Source organism: Acartia tonsa, chromosome 15 (assembly GCF_053477335.1).
Source record: "Acartia tonsa isolate MP-2025a chromosome 15, ASM5347733v1, whole genome shotgun sequence".
Taxonomy (NCBI): domain Eukaryota; kingdom Metazoa; phylum Arthropoda; class Copepoda; order Calanoida; family Acartiidae; genus Acartia; species Acartia tonsa.
Window position 1 is genome coordinate 15,914,857 of NC_137274.1, and position 27,176 is coordinate 15,942,032.

The 27,176-nt window shown below is 31.0% G+C and overlaps 1 protein-coding gene across 1 annotated transcript in view; it reads left to right on the plus strand.

Annotated features, from left to right (window-relative positions):
- Window positions 1-3,252: 3,252 nt before the first annotated feature.
- The window catches only part of LOC145306947 (uncharacterized), a 38,711-nt gene continuing 14,787 nt past the window's right edge, over window positions 3,253-27,176 (plus strand). Inside the window, exons 1-14 of the mRNA XM_080149286.1 lie at window positions 3,253-3,311; window positions 3,403-3,518; window positions 4,255-4,317; window positions 6,455-6,717; window positions 7,254-7,580; window positions 7,896-8,083; window positions 8,368-8,407; window positions 8,673-8,710; window positions 9,135-9,276; window positions 11,008-11,058; window positions 12,779-12,870; window positions 15,904-15,996; window positions 16,122-16,148; window positions 17,885-17,977. Of these exons, the coding sequence (XP_080005412.1) occupies window positions 3,284-3,311; window positions 3,403-3,518; window positions 4,255-4,317; window positions 6,455-6,717; window positions 7,254-7,580; window positions 7,896-8,083; window positions 8,368-8,407; window positions 8,673-8,710; window positions 9,135-9,276; window positions 11,008-11,058; window positions 12,779-12,870; window positions 15,904-15,996; window positions 16,122-16,148; window positions 17,885-17,977 (1,561 nt within the window). The 5' untranslated portion in view covers window positions 3,253-3,283. The remainder of the gene's footprint in view (window positions 3,312-3,402; window positions 3,519-4,254; window positions 4,318-6,454; window positions 6,718-7,253; window positions 7,581-7,895; window positions 8,084-8,367; window positions 8,408-8,672; window positions 8,711-9,134; window positions 9,277-11,007; window positions 11,059-12,778; window positions 12,871-15,903; window positions 15,997-16,121; window positions 16,149-17,884; window positions 17,978-27,176) is intronic.

The window sequence follows — 27,176 nt, forward strand, 5'->3', positions numbered from 1 at the left end:
AAAAACAAAAATAAAAATAAAGATCAGCTGTTGATCTTTGATCAGCAATGAAAATTGAAGATTTAATTTATTTAAAAAGTAGCAAAAAAAATAATTTTGTTACAAACGAAGGAAGCAAATACATTTTTTTTAAATTATTGATTGTTTTTATGATTTTTAAAGTTTTTTAAAGCATTAAAATTGGTAATTTTAAAATAAGTTGTTAATTTTATTACTATCAACTCTTACTATTTATATGACGTAATTAGAACTTGTTCCACAAAAATTATACAAAATTGGGACAGTTTCCTTCTCGTCGGAAAGTTGAATGGTAGATTACGTTTTTTAGAGGGTCATAACCGTAATCATAGATTATATTTCTGCTTCTATAAAAATGGATTCAACTCCCTAACTGTTCAACCCTTTATTTCAGCTGACTTTTTTGTTTGTTTTGTATTGGTTAGGCCTACTATTAAAAATGTAGCGCAAGTGTAAATATGTTTAAAATGTCAAAAAATTGTATAGGTATGTGTTTTTACTATTATAAATTATAAAGATTTAATTTTAATCAGCAGTTTTACCTACCCAACATTTTATAATGATGCGATGCATCTCTACGATTCATTAAATCAAAGAAAAAAAGAAATATTAACCCTTAACAGTAGGGCCCCTTGCCGCACCTTAATCAGTTGGGGGGGGGGGCCGTTCAACGCCCCCCCATATTATCTCAGTTCCTATTAGAGCTAGAGGGCTAATTTTTTTTGTACAAGTCCCCTGTGTTATGATAAATTTCCGACCTTAAGTAAGTCAAAGTCAATTTTCGCTTCCTTCACCCTTTTATTTAACAACCTTTGTTTTTAGGTCCTTTTTTACTTAAAAATTTCAAACGGCTGTAATTTTCTTATTTTTGAAGCTTAGAAGAACAATTTTTTTGCAGAAAATGTTTATCTTTATGTAAATTTTATATTTGAAATGTCAAAATATAAATTTCAGCGGCCGCAGCTGTACTTGGCAGCTGCCAGCCACCGCAGTCAGCGGTCGGCGGGAAAACGGCGGTGGATCTTTATGAAATTTTAAAACGTTATGTAGAAGATTTCTGGAGACCTGGAGGATCAGGACCTGCAGGATCATACCTGGAACCTGAAATTGACTTGAACACCTGTATTTCATATAAGGATGTACTACTAGAGGATATTTTAGTATTTTGGCAAGATAAAATACTTTGTTTAAGTCAAAAAAATATTTTTGCTCTTTACCTGGATGAAATGTCAAAATATAAATTTCAGCGGCCGCAGCTGTACTTGGCAGCTGCCAGCCGCCGCAGTCGGCGGTCGGCGGGAAAACGGCGGTGATCTTTATGAAATTTTAAAACGTCATGTAGACATGAAAGAAAAGCTTAAGTTTAAAATTTGAAGTCTCTAAGTCAAAAATTGAGGCTACAGGAGCCTTTTAAAGATTTCTGGAGACCTGGAGGATCAGGACCTGCAGGATCATACCTGGAACCTGAAATTGACTTGAACACCTGTATTTCATATAAGGATGTACTACTAGAGGATATTTTAGTATTTTGGCAAGATAAAATGCTTTGTTTTAGTCAATAAAATATTTTTGCTCTTGGATGACCCTGCCAGGTTTGCTGGCATCCTGTGCCCACCAGGATGGAGATATTCAAAAAATTCCAACTCTCAGTTATGTGTCATACCCAAACTTAAAAAGTCACGCAGTTTGGGCTCTTTATCTTTCACACACAGAAAATGAGATAGAAAAAACCGGATGGGGGGGCGTTCAACGCCCCCCCCCCCCCTCCGACCGTTAAGGGTTAAATATCTGATTCAGATTTTTCAAAAATATACTTTTTTCCTTTACAGGACGATTGAGAATGAAAACTTTTGTTTTTGAAATATATATTTGGCCTGTACAAAGATGTTAGTTTGATAAGGTATTCTTGGGTTAAGATGGATTAATAGATTTTAAAACTATTCTAAAGGAATAATGCATTGGGACGATACATTGATATACAATTATATCTCCAATGATGATAAACAGTATTACTGATTTGGTAATTTAAAAATAATGGTTTAAAAGTTTATACACAACTCTTTTGGAAACAACAAACCAAAATGCAATAAAAATACCCACAGGTATACACTTTTGGGTACCAGTGTAATTTACAGCCCATGTCCCCTCCCTCCCTGTTAGTTATAGAGTCGCTGCGCATATAGAGAATGCCCAAAATTCATGGCGAATTTAACCAATTTTTACGTACCCTAAAAATATTTAATATCCTTTTGGGGGCATATTAAGCCCTCCCCCCCACCATTCTGTAAAGGTTAAGCTTTAAAATTTTGCTATAATTAGGGTTGGTCTGTCCGTCCGTCTGGGACAGTTAACTCTTTTCTTTAATTTAAACAGGTTAGAATTGAATACTGATTCCTATTACCACAAGGAATAATGTTATTAGCAAAGCATCTCTATATTCAAGTCCTGAAAATGTAAGTATGTCCTTATACAGTATCCTGTATTTAAGAAGTTTGAACAAATTTGCTTCCAATTTTGTTTAGACTTATATATTAATTTTCTGCTTATTCAGTTATGACACTCTACAAGTGTTAATTTTTGTTTGCCTTACTATTTCAAGGTTTCGCTTTTATGGATGATGTTATCCCTAAATGAAAATTGATTAGAAATGAAGCAGCTTATTTTTTGTTCTACTTTATACATACCCCCCCCCCCCCCCAATGTGTGATCAAGATGCCTCTGGAGATATATATAAGCCAACTTATCTTAGCATAATATTCCCCTTCCCCCACCTCCCCCATCCCCTGAATAATTATGGTTTATTTGTGCAATTGTGTTTCAATTTTTAGTGTCATGCAGTAGTGTTCAATCCGAATCGTGCAGTACTGAACAAAAAAAAAACTTTTTTGTCTTACATATTATCAAAAAACTTATTTTGAGACTTGTTTAAGTTTGATAAAAACTAAGAAACCCTGAAAATTTCACAAAAATCGGATCACGGGAAGTAGAATTGTCACTAATGGGTTAAATACCCTAAAAATTTTCAGAATCTTATATATAATATTTATTTTGATACTGACAATAGTCAATTTATACTTACATTATAAAATTATGTTTATAGATAAAACCCTCAATAAATAAAACCATAGAGTAATGCAGGAGCAAATAAGTTGATTAAACAAAAGTGACACAACAAAATAAGATTTCTTAATTATCTTGATTGTTAACTTGACATACAGCTGTAGCCAACTACACATACAGATATACAAAGTTTGGACAAGAACAGATGAATTCCATTGGATTTATTGCATCAGGTGCTAGATAAATTGGCATATTTTTTTATGAAGTATATTTGTCCAAGTTAAAACTTTTTTTGACAATTTTTTGATTTGTATCTATTTTTAGTGATCATACTACTTCTCCCAAGTATATCACTCATTCTGGACCTTGTGTTGGAGAAAACATGGAATAGCAAGAAGCTTCTGATGGCATTTGCTTATCAGCCAGTGATGGTGTACAAGGTAAATATGTAAAAATGGATTGTATTTATATAGCAAGACCCCCAAAAAAGTATCTATTAGGGTGATAAAAAATTTAGGTTTTAAGTTAAAATCTTTTTGTAACATGGTGCTCATTTTAACTGGCTGCCAGAATTTGAACTTTTGGCTGAACTTTTATAACTAGAAAACATCCATACAAAATAATCATGAAAGTCCATTAACAGATTAAGTTTTTGTTTTGGCCCAGGGCAATCAAATTACATGTTGTAAAAATTGTTTACATTTCAGCCGTGCATATATCGTAACTTGATATAAAAAACATAAAATATCCATCAAAAAATTATGAGAAACAAAAAAAATATTTTTCTCTGTCAATTTTTCAAATTAAAATTTTTATTTATGCTTGTGTGGAAATGTACAGAGAACACGGATATATGTTAATTTTGATGATACATTAGGAAATGAGGGCTCTAAACCTTAAAAATACTTCTTTGAGGGTCTTACTGCATAAAGGTACCAGGATGATTGTCTGTCTTTGTGTTCCTAATGACTCACAAACAGCTGAACCAATAAACTGTACTTACAAATTTTTTCAACAAATTTACTTATAATTTGTTTCAATTATATACATTTATATTCTGATTATTCAGTTCTTTCACTCTACAAGTATTAAAGTTTGTTTGTCCTCCCATTTCAGTGCTTCGCTTTTATGGATGTTGTCATCCTTGTTTCATTCTAATAATATTTAATTACTAAGGGATTATGTTGTTTCTTGAATCCACATGATGATGACCAGAAGAAAAGATATCAAGAGCGAAAAGTGAGATTTTGAAGCTTTTAGAATAATCTATGAAATTTCTTCCTGTGAACAAAATAATTCTAAATAGGAGATTAGCTCTTCCAAGTACTAGAATTATATCAGTTCTACATAAAATGAAAATATAATTTCTTGACTTTGGAGGATAAAATTGAAGAAAAAAATTCCTAAGAGGATAATGCCAACAAGTTAAATATCCCTAGATACATTTTAATACATAAAAATGTTTAGATTTTTCTTGTTTTTTTTTCAGTTTTCCCTCCCAAAATACCACAAAATCAAGGCATAAATACTCAATATTTTGGTTGATGTTTTTGGTTCATTATTATAGTGAAAGGTGCTTAGTTAATATGATGAGATTTTTACATACACACTCCTTTAAAAAAAAAAAAATTTCTGATTATAAGATTAAGGGCTATTAACCCTTAACGGTCGGGGGGGGGGGGGGGGGGGCGTTGAACGCCCCCCCATCCGGTTTTTTCTATCTCATTTTCTGTGTGTGAAAGATAAAGAGCCCAAACTGCTTGACTTTTTAAGTATGGGTATGACACACAACTGAGAGTTGGAATTTTTTGAATATCTCCATCCTGGCGGGCACAGGATGCCAGCAAACCTGGCATGGTCATCCAGGTAAAGAGCAAAAATATTTTTTTGACTAAAACAAAGCATTTTATCATACCAAAATACTAAAAAATCCTCTAGTAGTACATCCTTATATAAAATACAGGTGTTCAAGTCACTTTCAGGTTCAAGGTATGATCCTGCAGGTCCTGATCCTCCAGGTCTCCAGAAATCTTTAAAAGGCTCCTGTGGCCTCAATTTTTGACTTAGAGACTTCAAATTTTAAACTTAAGCTTTTCTTACATGTCTACATAACGTATTAAAATTTCATGAAGATCCGTATGTAAAATTTACATAAAAAAAACATTTTCTGGGAAAAAATTTTTCTTCTAGCTTCAAAAATAAGAAAATTACAGCCGTTTGAAATTTTTAAATAAAAAAAGACCTAAAAACAAAGGTTGTTAAATAAAAGGGTGAAGGAAGCGAAAATTGACTTAGACTTATAAAAGGTCGGAAATTCATTATCAAACAGGGGACTTGCACAAAAAAATTTAGCCCTCTAGCTCTAATAGGAACTGAGATAATTAGGGGGGGCGTTGAACGCCCCCCCCCCCCACCGATTAAGGTGCGGCAAGGGGCCCGACTGTAAAGGGTTAAAATGTGTTTTTATGGCGATGGTCCTTATAACCCTTTACAGTCTGGCCCCTTGCCGCACCTTAATCAGTTGGGGGGGGGGGGGGCATTCAACGCCCCCCCTTATTATCTCAGTTCTTATTAGAGCTAGAGGGCTAATTTTTTTGTGCAAGTCCCCTGTTTGATAATGAAATTCCGACCTTTTATAAGTCTAAGTCAATTTTCGCTTCCTTCACCCTTTTATTTAACAACCTTTGTTTTTAGGTCTTTTTTTACTTAACAATTTCAAACGGCTGTAATTTTCTTATTTTTGAAGCTAGAAGAAATTTTTTTTCCAGAAAATGTTCATCTTTATGTAAATTTTACATGAGAAATATCAAAATATAAATTTCATCGGCCGCAGCTGTACTTGGCAGCTGCCAGCCGCCGCAGTCAGCGGGAAAACGGCGGCAGATCTTCATTAAATTTTATTACGTTATGTAGACATGTAAGAAAAGCTTAAGTTTAAAATTTGAAGTCTCTAAGTCAAAAATTGCGGCCACAGGAGCCTTTTAAAGATTTCTGGAGACCTGGAGGATCAGGACCTGCAGGATCATACCTGGAACCTGAAAGTGACTTAAGTATTTCATATAAGGATGTACTACTAGAGGATTTTTTAGTATTTTGCTATGATAAAATGCTTTGTTTTAGTCAAAAAAATATTTTTGCTCTTTACCTGGATGACCCTGCCAGGTTTGCTGGCATCCTGTGCCCGCCAGAATGGATATATTCAAAAAATTTCAACTCTTTGTTATGTGTCATACCCATACTTAAAAGTCAAGCAGTTTGGGCTCTTTATCTTTCACACACAGAAAATGAGATAGAAAAAACCGGATGGGGGGGCGTTCGACGCCCCCCCCCCCTCCCCCAACTATGATAATTTTTCATTTATTTTCATAAATTGTAGGTGTATGAAACTAGTACTGAGGCAACTTTACAGTTTTTCCTTCAGTCTGGAGTTCTACTGTACAAGTTCTTCTACACTGCACCATCACAATTTGAATTCATGAAAGACGATGATTACACAGTGGAGCTGGTGAGTATAACAACCTCCTTCATCAGCATCTTGTGGGGCCTTAGCAGTTTCAAGATAAATGTGACTCAGAGAGAGCCTAAGTTGTTGGACAAGCTTGTCTTGATGGTGAGAAGCTCTGTTGATATCATTGCAAGGTCAGATCTATTATTTTATTGTATTTAAATGTTTTTAAAGGTTTCAAAAAGTTTTTTCCCCTTGCTTATAATTACCTATATAAAAGTCCAATGGATATTTTATCACTATCATTTTTAATATTTATAAAAATTCTCAGCTTTCAAAGCATTTTGCTGTAAAATAAAATAAGTATTTGATTTCATTGATTATTTGTAATAAAGAAAAATATCTATAAACAAATTAAATGTAAGACAAAAACAATTATTGAAATAAATAAAATTATGTGGATAATTTGCAATCTTTTAATTATGGTTATATATACCATTTTATTATTTTGTAGAAATATGCTTTTACAAAAAATTGATCATATTGAAACAAATAAATACCACTTCTTCACATTTAGTGTTTAATAAAATTTTTCTTTTTCTTCAAGAATGCAAGTAGGTTTGGTAATAATCTAAGTTTGAATTGAAAATGAATCTGGTTCAACAAAGAGTACTTCTGGAAATTATTATGGGAGAAATTACAATAGCATTATATCTTGTTCTTTATTTAGATTGGCTATGTTGATTAGCATCATAGTATTCAGTCTCAGTTGGAAGTATGGGGTTCTTATATCAACATCCTGTATATGCTTGTTTGTGTTCACCATTCCTTCACTGGCTCTGTGGTACAATAAACACTCTAGACACCAAACTTCTCTTTCTGACCGTTCAACTGTTTTCATGCCTGTTCCTACATTCAAGTTGGCTGAAGATCCTAACAACATCGTCCTGTCCAGAATGTACAACAAATTTGTTGTTTTCATTCTGATTGTAGTAGTTGTGGTCCTGCAAATCCTGAATTGGCAAGAAGTTTTTCCTTTTGTTGAACCTGATTTGTGGTAAGCTTCTAAAATTTTATTATAAATGGCCTTACATGTATATATATGTTGACATACATCATGACTCATAGATGATATCAAAATGTGTATCCTGACCTCATACAGTTAAAATTTATTATTTAACTATTAGATTACTTTACTTTTAATTTTAAATTAAGGATAGAAATATATATCTTGCAAAAGGGCTTACTTTTCTAGTATATAAATGTATAGAAGATTACCTAAATTTACCTGGACATTTAGTTGATTAAATACATTTGATTTATTTTACCTTTTCTAATATCCTAAATTTAGAATTAGATTTTTTGTTGATAGGTGGAACTGTGCAGAGAGAGCCAGAAAGTTACTGTCTTTTCAGAAGATTGTATTGGTGACAATTGCCACATGTCTTGGGATATCAAGTGTTGAATTTATTCAATACTTGATGTTCAAGACATGTTGGATCAATTTCTTGTTTCTTGAAAGAAATGAAAATACTCTGGAACCACTAGAAAGAACTACAGGTTAGTTCGAAAACTAATCTGCTTTTTCAGCAAAGAACCTACAATGTCAAGAAAAAATGCCTTATCTTGCATAGCTACCAAATAGCCATTCTTACCTAACCTTACTTATGTCAATAATACTTTTTTCTGAAAAAAATATTCTTCTAGCTTCAAAAGTCTTAAGGGTGTGAGTCTTGCTAAATTCTTATGCTAAAATTTCTTGTTTTGTAACTCTAGATCTTTGAATATTGTTGCTATCTATTTCTCTTAGGAATCAAATCATTTAACATTTTTTTCCTATTTAGAAGAAAATATTGTCACCTCTAGAATGGAAAATCTGAAAAGGTATATATTTGTTTTAACACCCTCCAAAACTTCATATCATTTCAACCTTTCCAAGTAATACTTTTTTTGGCAACTACATCAAGTGCAAGCAAAACCCCCTAACCATTCCAGTTTGGGAAGTTAGAGCAAATTTAAGATTACTACCAGTTTGATATTTTGAGATATGTTAATTGTAAATTTTATGCCTCTCATTCTAATTGCGTAAAAAATAGTGTGCGACTTGTGTTAAAATTTTATGAATAATCTTCAGAGTTATCTTGCTTAGATTTCTTGAAAAAAGAAGAATTGTTGACATAGCCGCAGGTAGGATAAATGGCTGTTGGTTGGCACAACAAGAAATGCAAGATTTAAAAAAAAAATTGTTTTGGTGGGGGAGGGGAATTTATTAAGGTGAGGTTAAAATTCTTACAGTAACAATATAATCAAAGCAAAACACTCTTTAAGCTGAAAATTTAAAAATATATAAAAGTATTGTGATAAATAAATATTTGAATATAAGAAATAATTTTTTTTTCACTAAAAAATGATGGAGAATTCAATTCTTATTGTTACTTCCTAATGTCGATTAAAATTAAATTAAAATTTATGCTTATTTTAACTCATCTTTAAACTATTTTGAAACAGTAGAAGTATAAAGTTACAACGAATATCTATTCATTTTTGTTATATTTTTGACAAAATAACTTAGTGCTAGCCCTTTCAGTATGAAGCTTATTTCCATGTTTAGGTCTTCTTCTTTTTGGTTTCATCATTTCAGCTATTTCGCTGGCAATTGTTCAAACTCACAGGGAAACAGGATTTGTTGAAGTCCAAGAAAACATGAATAAAACAGAAATTGCCCACCTCACAGAAAAAATTGAAAAATCAGGGTAATCATTTTCTGTAATATTCACACATTTGAAAAATTGTCATCAAAAAGTTTTATTACTGAGCTGCCAAAATATTTGCTGTATAATTTCTAGATCAAATATAATCTATGATTCCAATTTGTACATTTCATTTATAATGTACACATTTAATGTCATAATTATGGCTAACCCAAAAATGGGGTATATGTATATCTTTTTCTGAACTACAAAAAAAAAACTTCAGATTGCAATTGACTAAAAATAAAAAGATTTTTCTATTTTATAAGGAAGATTTGTTTTTAATTTTTAATATTTTTGGTTGCAATAGAATTTTATTCACTTTATCAAAATTTTCCAAAAACTATTTTGCATACTTGTTTTATCTTTAACGTATTAACCAACATCCAGAAAACTAGAAGGTAGAAGATGTCATTTAGAGTGATATGAGTAAAATTTCTTATTTAAAAAATCATTAATTTTTACCTAATATTATACCTATTTCTTAAAAATTAGTAAATTGAACAGAACCAACTTTAGAATGGTAAAAAAATATGGAGAATTATTATTATTTTTGATTTTATGGTATTTGAATAACACTCGAGTATTATTAACCCATTAGTGACGAGCGCCACTTTTATGGGCCGATCGAGCTGTAAGTTTCAGGGAAGCTTTATAATGGTCAAAACGGAATTTGTATTTTTTTGTTTTGCTCTAGTGGCGTGCACAGGAAAGTTGCAAAAAAACACGGTTCGGCTTGGCCATAAATACCAACCAGGCATTAACACCCGTTTTTGGTGCTTTCCCCCAGTTTTAAAACCCGGTTGACCTGTATAAACCCGGTTATTTTGACCAAAAATCGAAAAATGTAATTTTTGAACGCCAAAAGTGAGATGAACACTTTTTAGAACTTTGATACGATCCGTAATTGAAAACTACACAACCTCATGTAATCTAAAGAGCTACAAGTATAATACGAAGCAATTTATTTCAAATTTCGTGTTTAGCCGGCGATTTCGGGTAAAAAAACCCTGTTTTGTTGTTGTTGTCAAAAAAGATCTATTAGTGAAACCGGGTAATAAAAATTTCAGACTCAAAATGGAAATGCCGAACCGGGCCTATATAGGGCGTAAAAAAACGATAAAAAAATCATATAAAAATAATAATTTAAATAAAACAAATTCACAAATAGATGTACTTGTCAATAAACTTTAGATTTAACGAAAAAAATCAGCAACTTTACTATAAAAACAAAAAAGTTAGATGGGGTATTTTGAATTGTCATTATTTTCAAACTTTGTTGATCTATACCGGCAAACGGAGGTAAGCAAAACTGCCTGCTCCAGGGGGAAATGAAAGCCAGGGTAGTAGAGGGGGGATTCATACTGAGAATGATGCAATTATGAAGCTGGAAACCGTTTTTTTTACATTTTCTGGCACCGGGTTTTAAAACCCGGTTCGGCACTAATGGGTTAAGTATATTCAAAGTTTTACTTTAATCAGAAAGATATTTTAAAACTAGTTTCTTTAAGTATTATTAATTTATTATTATATTGACCCCAACCAAAAGCAAAAATCCCACATTTTTTTTATAGACAATAACATTATAAATTAAATAATTTTCTTTGAACATATCCAACTTTTTAAATAGGGTAGAGTCAGTGTAGCTGTAGCTGTAATATATATATATATATAATATTGGATATACAGAACAGACAACATATATTTTACTTCACTATAAAATTTATTATTTAGAAATGACAGTGTATGTAATCTTTTGGAAAACAAACCAGAGTCACTAGGAAAGTATTCTTATTTACAGCTACAGCTAAAAAATAAAATAACATCTGAATGTTTAATTTGGAAATCATTCCCTGATATAAATTAAAATATAAATTTACCACACAAAATGTTTGCATCCTTTAGGGTGGTATTGAAAATAATTAAATGGATTGTTTGCCATATCCTTTAGAGTTTCTTGTAATTTATATTATATTTATGGTGAAAACTACAAGGTGTTTTAAAAAAACCCTGCATTTTCCGGTTTTGGGAAACAACCAGTAGGAGTATGAAAAAAATGATTATACAGGGTGCGCCACATATAACCAGACTTTTTCTAAATTGCAAACAAATGAACATAAAATCGTCAATTTTAAAGATTTTATTAAATTTTAAAAACTGGGAAGCAAAATAGGTATATGACTATTAGATCATTGAATAAAATCACCGCCAGCATCAATCACCGCCTCTACCCGCCTCCTCAACTGCTGGCATGCCCAGGTCAAAATGTACCTGTCCAAGCTGACAAAGTTCTCCTTGATAGTGGCAATGAGGGAGGTCTTTGTGGCATGGGCACATGTATCAATGCATGCTTCAAAGTAGCCCCAGGCCCAAAAGTCCATTGAATGAAGATCGGCTGCCGGGAGGCCCCATTTCCTTAGAAACGTGAGTAACCACAGGATCAAAATTCATCCAACTTTCAAGCTACCCTTTGACACGGAGGCCTTTATTTGGACCACAGTTGGGCTAAAACGATGTTTTATACCTTTTTAGAAATGGCATGAAGATTCAGCCTGGGTTTTCAGTCCATAGTCTATAGTCCAAAATGAGTTTTTAAGTTTCATATGGATCTCTAACGTCAAGAAACAAGAAATTTTCATGATTTTACATGATTTTTGACGTTTTTGACATCTCTAAATCTGTCACGCTTTACTTTGCCGGAGTACTAAAGCCAAGCCACAGATTTAAGATCATCATTTTAACCATACATTTACCTTTCACTACAGCCGCATTTTTAGAGATATCTAAAAAAAACTCAGGTAAATGGTATGTACATTTTTACAGAGAATATGGAGCTATAATTATTTTTTTCATGCTCCTTCTGGTTCATTTCAAAATCTGGAAAACGCAGTTTATTGAAACACCTTGTAGATTTGAGGGAAAACACCTTGTATCGATTTAAAATTTATGTGTGCAAACAGGGGAATTCCAAGATTTATATATTTGACTAGCTGCTCTGTATGATATCTTAAAATATAAATCTATCTTGACTTTGTAAACTAACATTAGCCAAATATAAAGCTTGAAAATGTAAAATTTCATTACAAAAAAGCTTTTCCATTTTACGTCTACAAAAATACTCATATTATTAGTTGTATCTACTCTCCATGAAATTATCAACAGTGCCAGCACCAATTATGAGAAACCAGATAACAAATTTGATTGGGCAGAGAAAATTATTTCAAGATGCAGACCAAAACACAAAATGTGGACAAAAACAGGGCAAGTTTATATTTTTTTTTAGCAAAGCTACTCAATCTATCATTTTGAAAATTAACATCCAATTTAAACATTATTTAGTCCATTTATTTGTCAGTAAAGCTATGACAGTCATTTTACAGGGAAAATATGATTTACACAGCTAATTATATATAATAAAATATTGCAAGCAGTTATTGCACAGAAAATAAATTTTAAATTAGAAAACTGCCAATAAAAAACTTTGAATCATTATAAAATTATTTAGGAATGATGTGAAAATTTTGACAGCTTTTCATACAACAATTGATGTATGCAGATCAATTAGAGATTGTAATCGTATACATCCTATTGTTCGAGGTAATAGTTGATTTAAATTTGCTACATTGTGGATTTGTTACCTACATGCTTCCCTCATAGTTCATGGAAAGTCCAACTCCTATAAATATAGAATCGATCTTAAAGCCCAGTTCTACCTTTTTTTCCACATGTCAACCTAAACATGTACAATAACAAGTACATTTATAAAATTGGTTGACCTCAAGCTTCTAAAGATCACCAAAGTCTTTTGTGAAATATGTATTTGAGATTTTATCTAAAAATTTATCTAAAATTTCTCAAATTCGCCCCATAGTGATGTAATTAATTGTTCTTGTATACAAGAAAATAGCTTAAAATCACTACAGGACCAGTAAGTATATTCCCTGTAGAGTAGAACCTAATCAGCTCAGTGGTTACCAAGATACCAAGCTTCTGATTAACAGCTATTGTTCTATTATGTATTATAGAATATTAGATGCGCTTTTAGATTCTATGCAGGAAATGGCTTAAAACACTCCCATGAATTAACTCTAAAACCATCACAACTGTGATTGGTTTTTGAGCAGATATAGCCTTTTGATTAACGGAATTCTAACAGAAGTAAGAGCGGTGTATTTCTTGCAGCCTCACTTTAAGTAACATTCAGTAGACAATAAACCCTCAACTAATTATTCATGTCATTCAGTTGACAAATCAGCGGTATGTACCATTTTCATGTATCTTTATAACCCCTTTTACTCATCCAGGATAAAATTAGGTTACCAGTGCATCACAATGTAGAAAACTTTCTTTAATTAATCAATAGAAAAATCGCCCTTAGAACTTTGTCATCCCTTCCCCTATAGTATTATCTGCCACCTAGATTCAAGTTAACAGATTAGGGTCCTTAGATTGTTTATTACATAAATATCACAGTAGAGTTTCAATACATGAAATGATATTTTCTTGGAAAAAATATTTTTAGAACCAGCCATAATAATTTTATTAGACATAAATAATTTTGTCTGCTAGAAATTGTGTTTATTATTTTTATAGATTTTTGTCTGCTAGGATCATAACAATTTCAGTATTAAATGCAAAAGTAGCCTAAGTCTCCAAAATCTTGCTAAATCTTTCATGATCACTTTCAACTGGCCCCTTTTATTTGATCCATTGTAGCCTCCCTTACTACCTGGAAAAATGCACTAATAAATATAGGTTGGTTGGCCAACCAAATGATGCAGATTACAACATTTAAGCATGCTTAACCCTTACAGATCGGGCCCCAATTTCCACCTTAATAGATCGGGGGAGGGGGGGGTCATATTGACCCCCCCCCCTCTATCTCGGCTTTTGTTACAGATAGAGACGTAAAATTTTTTTTCTGGTGGTTCATGTGTATTTTTAGAGAAAATTTCTTTTTCTTGTCATAACAGTCAGGTCGCTCCTTAGCCGCTTTTTAGCCGCCAGCCGCTAAATTTTAGAACAGCTGTAGAGCGGCCAATTTTGTAGCTAGGATGACCAAATTTTAGGACGAAGTTTAATTTTTCATAACAAAAAAATTACTTTTTCTGATCATCGCCGAAAAACGGCCAACAACATAAACCGCTATTTTCGGCGGTTACGGCAGTAAAACGTCGGTTGGCGGTGCCAATTAATATTTTATCTGTTTATTATTGCTCAAGGATTTACCAAAAAAAATTATAGGTCTCTAGCTGTAATAGAAGCCACGATATTCATGCTATATGTCTGTAGGAAAAGCCGGACAAAAATCGGTTATAAAGTCGGTCAGGGTGCGGTCAAACGGTCATAACACCACTTTTCTCATTAGATCATTAATATCTCAGTATTCACCAAAAAAAATTTTAGGTTTCTACCTTATTCACAAAAGTCATAATGTATAAATTAAGATTTATTTAGAATTTTTTTTAAATTTTGGTGCTACCCAACTGACTTTGACCGGACACCACGACCAACAGAGACCAGATATCCTAATAAAATCAACTCTTGCCAACGTATAATTACTAAACTTAAAAAGTCATGAAGTCACAACTCTCTATCTTAACTACAAAAAAAATGACATTGAAAAAACTAGAGGGGGGGGTCAATATAACCCCCCTACCCCCTCCCCTATCTGTAAGGGTTAAAATGTAAAAACTATAAAATTTTCTATAATATATTTCAGAGGATTGTAGAAAGTATCTTTCCCAATGTATCAACTTATTTGATACTGTGGTAATGGTTTACAAAGAAGATATAAACATACAAGATGAAGAAGGTGAAATTTATTAATACAATAATAGTTATTTCTCGTATCGTATTATAAACGGCTTTCCGCGGATATAGAATGTACAATTATAAGATTAAAACTAGTTTTTTTAGCCCCAAGGTGCCGGAGGCACCGGCTAAAAAACTGGTTTTAATCTTATGATTGTACATTTCTATATTAGTAGAAAACTGGATATAATATGATGCTAGACATAGTTTTTTGTATTCATGAGAACCGGTTCCTGTCCACCGGATTCGAATGAATACGAGAATAGTTATTTCTCGTATCGTATTATAAACGGCTTTCCGCGGATATAGAATGTACAATTATAAGATTAAAACTAGTTTTTTTAGCCCCAAGGTGCCGGAGGCACGGTTAAAAAACTGGTTTTAATCTTATGATTGTACATTTCTATATTAGTAGAAAACTGGATATAATATGATGCTAGACATAGTTTTTTTGTATTCATGAGAACCGGTTCCTGTCCACCGGATTCGAATGAATACGAGAATAGTTATTTCTCGTATCGTATTATAAACGGCTTTCTGTGGATTTAGAATGTACAATTATAAGATTAAAACTAGTTTTTTAGCCCCAAGGTGCCAAAGGCGCCGGCTAAAAAAACTAGTTTTAATCTTATGATTGTACATTTCTATATTCGTAGAAAACTGGATATAATACGATTCTAGACATAGTTTTTTCGTATTGATGAGAACCGGTTTCTATCCACTGGATTCGAATGAATACGAGAAATGATTTTATATACATTTTAAATTTGGTAAAAATCACAAGATTCATTATTAAAATAAAATGTTTATAATCAGGAAGAACACCTCTTGAGAAGGCTGGTGGTGATTCTCATTTTATGTTGAAAATTAAACAGAATGGTGGTGATTTTGGACAAAGTCAATGTGGAGGTATATGACTATTTTTATAAAAAAAAATATTTTATTTGAAATTATTTTAAAGCACACACATATAAGAAAAAGCAATCTTAATAGATTTTGAAGCAAAATTAAATAATTAATTATTTATTTCTTAGCATCTGAAGTAAACTACAAGACAGGAGGTAAACATTCAATAATAAAACTTTGATAAATAAACCTTTTTCTTGATAAATTTGATAAATTTTTCTTAATAAATATGGACGGAAAATAAAAATATACCAGCACACCCCACCCGAAGGCGTGTTAGGTTAGAAACCCCCCCCCCCCCCCGTAAAGTATTGTTGTATTGTTGTAAAGTATTGTTGTAAAATGATCTTTTACACAGCAAAAAGTTGAAATAAAAAATTAGCTATTTTAGAGAAAATTACAAGTATCTTAATGCAAATCTTTCTAATTTTGCTCCAAATTGACTAAATTGGACAGTTAAAACTATCTACATTCAATAGACAATCCAAATCCACACTTTTTGAGACTTTATAAGTCAACAGGAGAAGGCTAAAATGTAATATCAAAGAAACAAATGTAATTTAAGTTTAATTATAAATCACTTTTAAGGCATTTTTAATAATGTAAAATGTGTTTTAAGGTACAAGAAACTCATAATTGATTATGACTTATTATTTTTAAAAATCTCAGTATTAGTTTAGAGTACCTAATAGTGTATATTAACAAAAAAAAATGTGGCTTAAGAATAAATTGTTTCTTTTATTATATATAAGATCATCCATGAAAGTCTTTAAAATACTATGATTTCTTATTTAAATTGGCAAAAACTAATTTTGTTTCATAAGGTTATAAAAAATTTAAAAGGCCAATCAACTATTCTTAGAAAAAATTACTAGAATTAGTAGATTACATTTGTAACCTGCTTGGAAATGCTTAAAATTCTAACAATTTTTTTGTTTATTTTCAATGATTATGTCTATTTTTCTTAAGATATGTTTCTATTGGTTCAAAATATCATATGATTGTGTTTTATTGGCTTTCTCATTACAAAGTGACAACTTTATACACCATAACTTATCTTAAAATCCTTGCTAAAGTCAATTAAATTTAATTTATTTAAATTAACTGCAAATATTTTTTCCTTTAGCATTTTTAAAATTCACTTCATCATGCTCCTGTTGACTTATAAAGTCTTTAAAAGTGTGGAATTGGATTGTCCATTGAATGTAGATAGTTTTAGGCACCTTAACTGTCCAATTTGGTCAATTTGGAGCAATATTAGAGAGATTTACATGAAGATACTTGAAATTTTCTCTAAAATAACTAATTTTTTATTTCAACTTTTTGCTGTGTAAAAGATGTTTTTACAACAATACTTTGAAATAAGATATCTCAAAAAGTATTAGAGATAGAAAAATGTTAGAGACCTTTTTAGAAAACTCCAATATCTGTCATTTCAACTGTAATGTGAGCGAATTTGCATGATAAACATGAAAGGGAAAATAAGACAATAAAGCAGGTTAGGTGAAGGTGGTCTAAAAATAAAAGTAAAATTTGATCACCAAAAGTAATTTTAAAATTTTCTACTATGGGAAGGTACTAACTCAATTTAGAGAAAGCATGTTCTGAACTCACCATAAGGTCCCAGTACATCCTGTGTAAACCGTTTCTGCAGGTTTTTTTTCTAACCTAACACGCCTTCGGGTGGGGTGTGCCAGGATGCAACAAATGAACATTGACATATTTAAAGTAATAATGTATAAATTAACATTCAACAATATTTAGAAATCTGTTCCAATTCATGTTTTCCTCCTTAATTTCATAAAGATTGTAATGTACTAAAGACTGATGTAACTTTAAATAAAGCATTCCTTATTACAGCCTGGCTATTAATATAATAATTTTTTTACAGCTTTGTTTGCAGCATCAGAACTTGGAGACATTTTTGCAGTAGAGAATATATTGAAATCTGGTAATTTCTCTGTTAATCAAACTGACGATGAAGGTAATATTTATTAGACAGAGTAAAGAAATTGCAGTCACAGAAGCTGTTACATTAAGATTAGTTAAAATCATATTCATTATCTATTAAATAATGTGACAATTTAAATTTGTTTATCTACCTATCTATCCATCTACCTTTCAATTATTATCTATCTATCTACAGGGTGTGAAAAAAAATGCGGACATTTTAAAAATAAAAATTGCGCAGCTTGTGATAATAGTGTTAAGCATACCGTTAGAACCGCTATGAAATTACATAAATATTAGAGATTATTATCAAAAAAAAAAATTGCGCAAGTTGTGTTAACAGTAGAAAAATGTTACGCATACTGTTAGATCTGCTATAAAATCTATTTTTTGAAATATAAGAACGGTTCCTATGTACAAATAATCTAGATAATACACAGTGGGATCCAGTGGGACATCCAAAAAATTTAAAATCGACTTTTATCTATCCTAGGAATTAATAATGGCTGTAAGTAGACAGCTAGAAAAGAAATTTTTAAAAAATATTCATTTTTGGCGGATTTATGCCATTTTTAAAAAGGTAGTGAAAAATTTCTTTTCAGTTTTGATGATTTTCCAGATTTTTTTACACAATTTTTTCAAAGAAACAAAAAATACATTTATGTTTATCTTATGAAAATAATTTTTGATTGAGGTACTTTTCAGATACCTGTACCAATGTCTAATTAAAGAAAAATTTTAAAAAAATATTTTTTTGGTGGTGTAAATTGACATTTTGTGAGAAAATTTCACCAAAAATATTAAGATTTTTAACCCCAAAAAATCAGTTTTCTCCATTTTACCCAAAAACGGCCAGGATGCCCCGGGTTTTGCAATTATAATATTAATATGCAACATGTATTGTGTTTAAAACAGTTTTCATAACCTGGGGCCTGCCGGCCGTTTTTGAGTAATTGAGCATTTTACATTGCATGGTTTGAACAATTTCGTTCTTGTTAATTTGAAATTTTCCCTCGTTAGAGGGGGAAGGAGTCATTTTAGAGCCCAAAGTCATCTCTGCAATGTTTTCTAACTTTTTGAGGTGAAACTTTCTTTACCTATGCATTATTTGTCTCCGGCCAACCGTTTCGCCGTTATTTGCCGCCGTAGGTGTGATTTTTAACGATTTTTGCCGTTCTCGCGGTTTTAATGGACATTTAAGGGAACAAGGAGTCCTTAAAAAAAGATGACTTATAAATACTTTTATTTTAGCAATTAAATTTGCTAAATTTCATGTGTTCTGAAAAAAATTGTATTTCTAACTGGTTTTGGTTCAGCAGAAATTCAAATTCTGGGATTAATTATAATATTGCAAAAACATTATATATGCGTCTGAGAGAGAGAGAGAGAAATATACATTTGAGAGAGAATATAATATGAGCAATTATGTTTATATTCTTATACAAACTTTAAATGAAGATAGCTAGACTTAGAATAAAGGTATTAACACAAAATCAAAAGTGTTTTGAAAATTATGTTATTGTTGTTTATATCTGTAAAAAAAAACATTAGAAAACATGCCTTATTAGTGTCCTATTTTACTTATACTGGACCTACCTAAAAATGCCGGGACTCGAACTGGGTGCACCTGACGCTATATTCATGTTCACAAACATTGTTTGCATTGAAGAAATATTTACATAGACGTTTATTTTGTTAAAATATTCCTATCCTAACTAAAGTTATGAAGGTTTATAGATTTTTTAAAAATAGGGTAGCTTCGCTCCTCCAAAACCGCCAGACGTACTTACCAAATGCACATTAGAAGTTAACAGGAGCAAAATTTATGTTATTTTTGAGTTAAAGCAAAAGAAATTACATCATTTCGTCAAATACAAGCTTTTTTATTGATGTTTACTTTTGTCTACCCTTAATGTCCCGTTTTTTGGCAAAAGATCCCACTGTGATAGGTGGTAAAATGTCCCAAAATTTACTCTCAAGTCAAGTTTTAAGTCAATTGGGGCATTTCAACACATAGCTCCCTAACTAAACGTAGCATCTATCTATCTATTTTCTATCTATCTATCTATCTATCTATCTATATATCTATCTATCTATCTATCTATCTATCTATCTATATATCTATCTATCTATCTATCTATCTATCTATCTATCTATCTATCTATCTATCTATCTATCTATCTATCTATCTATCTATCTATCTATCTATCTATCTATCTATCTATCTATCTATCTATCTATCTATCTATCTATCTATCTATCTATCTATCTATCTATCTATCTATCTATCTATCTATATCGATCTCTCAACATTTTCTCTGTGTATAACTATAACTATCCCTAGTAATCTCTGTCTCAGCAATTTACCTTTTTTTGTGCTTATATAAGCATTTTTGTCAGATTTAAGTAGGACGTGCTCACATCGGGAAAGTCCGCACTTTACAACAAAAGTGGCTTACTTAAATCGGAAATGTCGGACTAACGAGCCATTTTTTAGGTTAATTGCTTACTTGACACACCTCACCCGAAGGCGTGTTATGTTAGAAAAAACCCCCCGCAGAAACGGTTTACACAGGATGTACTGGGACCTCATGGTGGTTTCAGAACATGCTTTCCCTAAATTGAGTTAGTAGCTTCCCATAGTAGAAAATTTTAAAATTACTTTTGGTGATCAAATTTTTCTTTTAGTTCTAGACTACTATCACCTAACCTGCTTTATTGTCTTATTTTGCCTTTCATTTTTATCATGCAAATTCGCTCACATTACAGTTAAAATGACAGATATTGCAGCTTTCTAAAAAGGTCTCTAACATTTTTCTAGCTCAAATACTTTTTGAGATATCTTATTTCAAAGTATTGCTGAAAATCATCTTTTACACAGCAAAATGTTGAAATATAAAATTAGTTATTTTAGAGTAAATTACAAGTATCTTCATTTAAATTTCTCTAATATTGCTCCAAATTGACCAAATTGGACAGTTAAGGTGCCTAAAACTATCTACATTCAATGGACAATCCAAATCCACACTTTTTGAGACTTTGTAAGTCAACTGGAGAACGCTAAAATGTAATATCAAAAAAACAAATGTAATTTAATTTTAATTATAAATCACTTTTAAGTCATTTTTAATAATGTAAAAGGTGTTTTTAGTTAATAGAAACTCCTAATTAATTATGATTTATGATTTTACAAATCACAGTACTAGTTTAAAGTACCTAATAGTGTATATTAACAAAAAAAAATGTGGCCTAAGAATAAATTGTGTCTTTTATCATATATGAGATCATTTATGAAAGTCTTTTAATTACTATGTTTTCTTTGTTAAGGTGTCAAAAAATTATTTTGTTTCATAAGGTTATAAGAAATTTAAAAGGCCAATAAACTATTCTTAGAAAAAATTACTAGAATTAGTAGATTACATTTGTAAACTGCTTGGAAATGCTTAAATTTCTAACCAATTTTTGGTTTATTTTCTATGATTATGTCTATTTTTCTTATGATATGTTTCTATTTGTTCAAAATATCACATGATTGTGTTTTATTGGCTTTCTAATTACAAAGTGACAACTTTATACACCATGACTTACCTTAAAATCCTTGCTAAAGTTGATTATATTTCAATTTATTTAAAGAAAATAGGAAATATTTTTTCCTTTAGCATTATTAAAAATCACTTCAGTATGCTCCTGTTGGCTTATATAGTCTCAAAAAGTATGTATTTGGATTTTCCATTGAATGTAGATGGTTTTAGGCACCTTAACTGTCCAATTTGGTCAATTTGGAGCAATATTAGAGAGATTTAGATGAAGATACTTGTAATTTTCTCTAAAATAACTAATATTATATTTCAACTTTTGGCTGTATAAAAGAAGATTTTACAACAAAACTTTAAAATAAGATATATCAAAAAGTATTACAGCTAGAAAAATGTTAGAGACCTTTTTAGAAAGCTCCAATATCTGTCATTTCAACTGTAATGTGAGCGAATTTGCATAATAAAAATGAAAGGCAAAATAAGACAATAAAGCAGGTTAGGTGAAGGTAGTCTAAAAATAAAAGTAAAAATTGATCACTAAAAGTAATTTTAAAATTTTCTACTATGGGAAGCTACTAACTCAATTTAGGGAAAGCATGTTCTGAAACCACCATGAGGTCCCAGTACATCCTGTGTAAACCGTTTCTACGGGGGGTTTTTTCTTACCTAACACGTCTTCGGGTGGGGTGTGTTGAAGAACTATTATTGCCCTATAAACCCCTGAAAATCCCCAAAAATAAGGGTGGCTGATAAGAATCAGCCAAATCGGACGCTTTTGATGTAAATGTCTTACAGATTAAGATTTTAATCTGGATTATTTTTCCTCAAAATTTAATCCCTTCTCAGCCATTTAGGCTATATTTGTAGTTGATTGCTTACTTATATCTTCCATTTTTGCTACAAAATCCTTACTTAAACAAGCCATTTTTGTGATTGATGTCCTACTTATATCTTCCATTATTGCTACAAAATCCTTACTTAAACAAGCCATTTTGTGATTAATGTCCTACTTATATCTTCCATTTTTGCTACAAAATCCTTACTTAAACAAGCCATTTTTGTGATTAATGTCCTACTTATATTGTCCTTTTTCGCTACAAAATCCTTACTTAAACAAGCCATTTTTGGGGTTGATTGCTTACTAAAATCCTCCATTTTTGCTGCAAAACCCTTACTTAAATAAGCCATTTTTGGGGTTGATTACTTACTTAAATCATCCATTTTTGATGCAAAATCCTTACTTAAATAAGTCATTTTTGGGGTTGATTGCTTACTTAAATCATCCATTTTTGCTACAAAATCCTTACTTAAATAAGCCATTTTTGGGGTTGATTACTTACTTAAATCATCCATTTTTGTTGCAAAATCCTTACTTAATTAAGCCATTTTTGGGGTTGATTACTTACTTAAATCATCCATTTTTGCTACAAAATTCTTACTTAAATAAGCCATTTTTGGGGTTGAGCACTTACTTAAATCATCCATTTTTGTTGCAAAATCCTTACTTAAATAAGCCATTTTTGGGGTTGATTGCTTACTTAAATCATCCATTTTTGTTGCAAAATCCTTACTTAAATAAGACATTTTTGGGGTTGAGTACTTACTTAAATCATCCATTTTTGTTGCAAAATCCTTACTTAAATAAGCCATTTTTGAGGTTGATTGCTTACTTAAATCATCCTTTTTTGTTGCAAAACCCTTACTTACATAAGCCATTTTTGGGGTTGAGTGCTTACTTAAATCATCCATTTTTGTTGCAAAATCCTTACTTAAATAAGCCATTTTTAGGGTTGATTGCTTACTTAAATCATCCATTTTTGCTACAAAATCCTTACTTAAATAAGCCATTTTTGAGGTTGAGTACTAACTTAAATCATCCATTTTTGTTGCAAAATCCTTACTTAAATAAGCCATTTTTGGGGTTGATTGCTTACTTAAGTCATCCATTTATTTATTTTATGCTTTTTTTAATTCAACCTTTTTACTGTGAAATATGTGCTTGAAAACCAGCTATCTTATGTTTACTTACCTTTCTTTTGAGCTACTAAAACCTCACATAAACTTGCTCAAACATTTTTAAAAATTATTTTATATATTTATTTATAATACAAAAGACTCTGATGAAAATGTATTCAAGTTGATACAAATTAATTTGATGTTTCTGATTAAATGAAGTCTATAGGAGTTCCAGCAAAACCACTCTAACAACAGACTGAATAAAAAAACAACAATCTATTTTTAAAGTGATTCTAAATGCACCCTATTATTTTTTCAGGTGATAAGTTTATGTTCTTCACTGAAGTAATCTAATGAAAAATAATTACAGACAAACAAAATATATTCAAATGTACTAAATAGGATTACATAAAAATATTTCTTAACAATTTCCAATTAAACAATTAAAAAATTTTTATCAACATTTAATAACAATAAATACTAATAAAATATATCAAATATAGAGACAAATAATATTCCAATGCCTGTTTGTTAATAAACCTGAATAAATTTCAAAAAAAGTATTTTAATTTAGGGTAGAACTTTTATAAGGAAACTTTTAAACATTTTGATTATTATTGTGCCTTGAATATCAGTTTTTTCAGCTATTTGTAGTTTAGGAGCTATATTGAAAATGTGAGAAAAAAGTTGAAAAGTTTTAAGTAAGGTGGAACATTTTACCATATAGCTCCTATACTAAACTTAGCTCAGGAATAGTTCTTACGTATCCAAAAACTAGAGCTTATGGCAATTCACAAATAGCTATTCAATTGAATGTGTGGTAACCAACAGTTTTTAGACTTAAAATGACTTAAGATGAATAAAAAAAATCCAGAGGTGTATTGTAGTTATAAAAATCAAGTTCTAGTTCCTGCTTTGGTGTCAGATAAATTGCCAATATGAACCCACCCTAATAAACATAATGAACAAACTAACAAACAAACAGACAGACAAATGTCCCAAAAACCAGACAAAATAACATGAAAGCATTGAAAAAATATTTTGAATTGGTGGAATTGAAAACTTGATGCCTTTTCTTCTAAAAATTAAAAAAAGGATTTATTTACCTTACACAGAAAGATAAACAGACAGATGGACAGACAGTCAAACAGACAGATGTAAATGTAGACAGACAAATCAACAGACATTTAGATATACTTTCAAACAGATAGCAACCCCCCCCCCCCCCTACCCCCAATTTATTAGGGTTAATATTCTTGTTTAAGAGGGTATTCTTGTTATGTTGCCCTACTTATATTCTAATTATTCTTGTATTGGAAGGTATAGCTTGGTATTTTTGCTCTACTTATAAAATAATTGTTCTTGTTTAAGAAAGTATAGAATGTTATTTTGTTCTACTTATTGTATACCTTGCTATTGCTGCGCTACTTATAAAATAATCATTCTTGTTAAAGAAAGTATAGAATGTTATTTTGTGCTACTTATAAAATAATTATTTTTGTTTAAAAAGTATAGAATGTTTTTTTGTGCTACTTATTGATATAATTATCTTTGTTTACAAAGGTGTAAATTGTTATTGTTGCACTACTTAAAAAATAATTAATCTTAACAGAAGACTAACAGACAGACAGAAAAACAGTTTAAATACAAATAGATAGACGGACAGACAGATGGACAAATAGATAGATGGACATACAGATGGATATGCAAACAGATGGACAGTTAGAAAGACTTCAAGACAGATGGATAGACAGACAGAAAAATGGATAGAGTAAAAAATAGACAGATAGTCAGATTTTTTTTTATCAGAGATTTTTTTTTTTGGGGGGGTAATTTACCCCCCCCAAAATTGTTTGGGGGAGGGGTAAATACCCTCTCCTAAATGGTTGGGGGTAAATTTTAAATGAGGGGGGGGTAAAATGAAAAAATTTTTGGGGGTGCTGTATAATAAAACTCAAAATACAACGATGTTTTCAAGGGAATAAATTCGTTTTTTTAAAGTTTGATTTATTTTTAAATGGGAAGTATTTAAGACTTAATTCTCAAAAAAGTACTCTTAAAAAACATTAATCAGTGACATATATCAACTTTTTCCCAGCTTTGTGTACACTTTAATTTACTTGCAATGTGCAAACGTTTTACTCAATAAAATTACAATTAATGAGGGGTAGTTTATAATCATTGAAGATATATATTAATGTATCATCCATTGTCCTATCCCTTTAGATCCCTTAATTCAACAGTTGAAAGCGGGGAAAAAAACGATTATTTTTAAAGTTACATAGCTCCAATAGCATTCCTCTATACGCGGAAATCTGTCTATAATGTTATTCTTGTTTTTACTTTAAACTAAATTTGACTAAATACTCAATTAAAATACTGAAATTATATCAAAATATAGGGATCTTTAGAGATAAAACAATGGCTGATAAATTGATGTACATTCCCAATGATGACACACAAAATTCCCCTTCTGTAGTCCCCAAAGTTGTTAGGCCATCACATAAGAAAACGCTATTTTAACCTTTGTATTAAACAGCACAATCTTCCCTCCCTCTCTCTCTCTGCTAGTTCCCAAAGTCTTATAATAACGTTTTCTTATTCGTTAACTTAAGAACTTTGGGGATTTTTACTGAATTTTTAATTTTTAATTTTTGGTTAGGTTATTAAGTAAGTAAGGGACAATGGGCTGTTTATTACACTAGTCCCCAAAATTTTACAATGACATTTTCTTATTCGCTGGCTTAATAACTTTGGGGGCATTTATTAGATTTTGAATGGTTAGGTTATTAAGTATGGTAGTGGTGAAACCAACCAACCAAAATTTAGCAAAAGTCAACAAAGTTGTTAAGAGAGCGAATAAAAAAACATTATCGTAAAACTTTGGGGACTAGTGTAATAAACAGCCAATTGTCCCCCCTCATTCCCGAAGTTTTATAATAATGTTTTCATTTTGTTTGCTTAACAACTTTGGGGACTTTTAATGAATTTTGTTTGGTTAGATTGGTGTATGGTGTCTAAACTTTTCAACCACTAATGGTAAATTACAGAAGGTGTACTTCAATTTATCGGCTATCGTCTTATCCCTTTAGATCCCTAGGGGTGATAAACATAAATTTTAGTCTCACTTAAAACCGTTTTTTATCCCGCAGAAATCAATTGAATTCGAAGCCATACTGGAAAAATATGTTTAGTTTCGCTTCGAAACCGATAAATATCTGTTGGATTAGAACCAGTTCTCAGCCATACTGAAAAATTATTATAGTCAGTTTTCTATGAATATAAAATGTACAATCAAAAGATTAAACATAAAAAAATGGTGGTAATAATTGTACATATTTATATCCGCAGAAAGCTGACTATAATACGATGTTATAAAAAAATATTATTTATTTGATCATAGATTGTATAACCCTGCTCTATATCCTTTTTTTTTAATAAAGTAACAGGATCTATGTGTGTCTCTCTGTCTGTCTGTTACTAAGGATCCTACTATCCGCCCCCAATAATTGTTATAAAACTTTGGGTACCAGTGTAATTTATGGTCTAATGACACCTCCCATGCTCAAAGATATTCATCACATAAATAAAAAAAAGTTTTGATTATTATTTAAGTTTCTAATCCAAACACTTCTATATAAAACCCCCGCCCATTTCCTATATTTGTTAAGTATTATAACAAGAAAATGTTAATAACAAAATTTTTAGCTTATAAAAAATGTAAAAAGGTTTGTGTCAAAT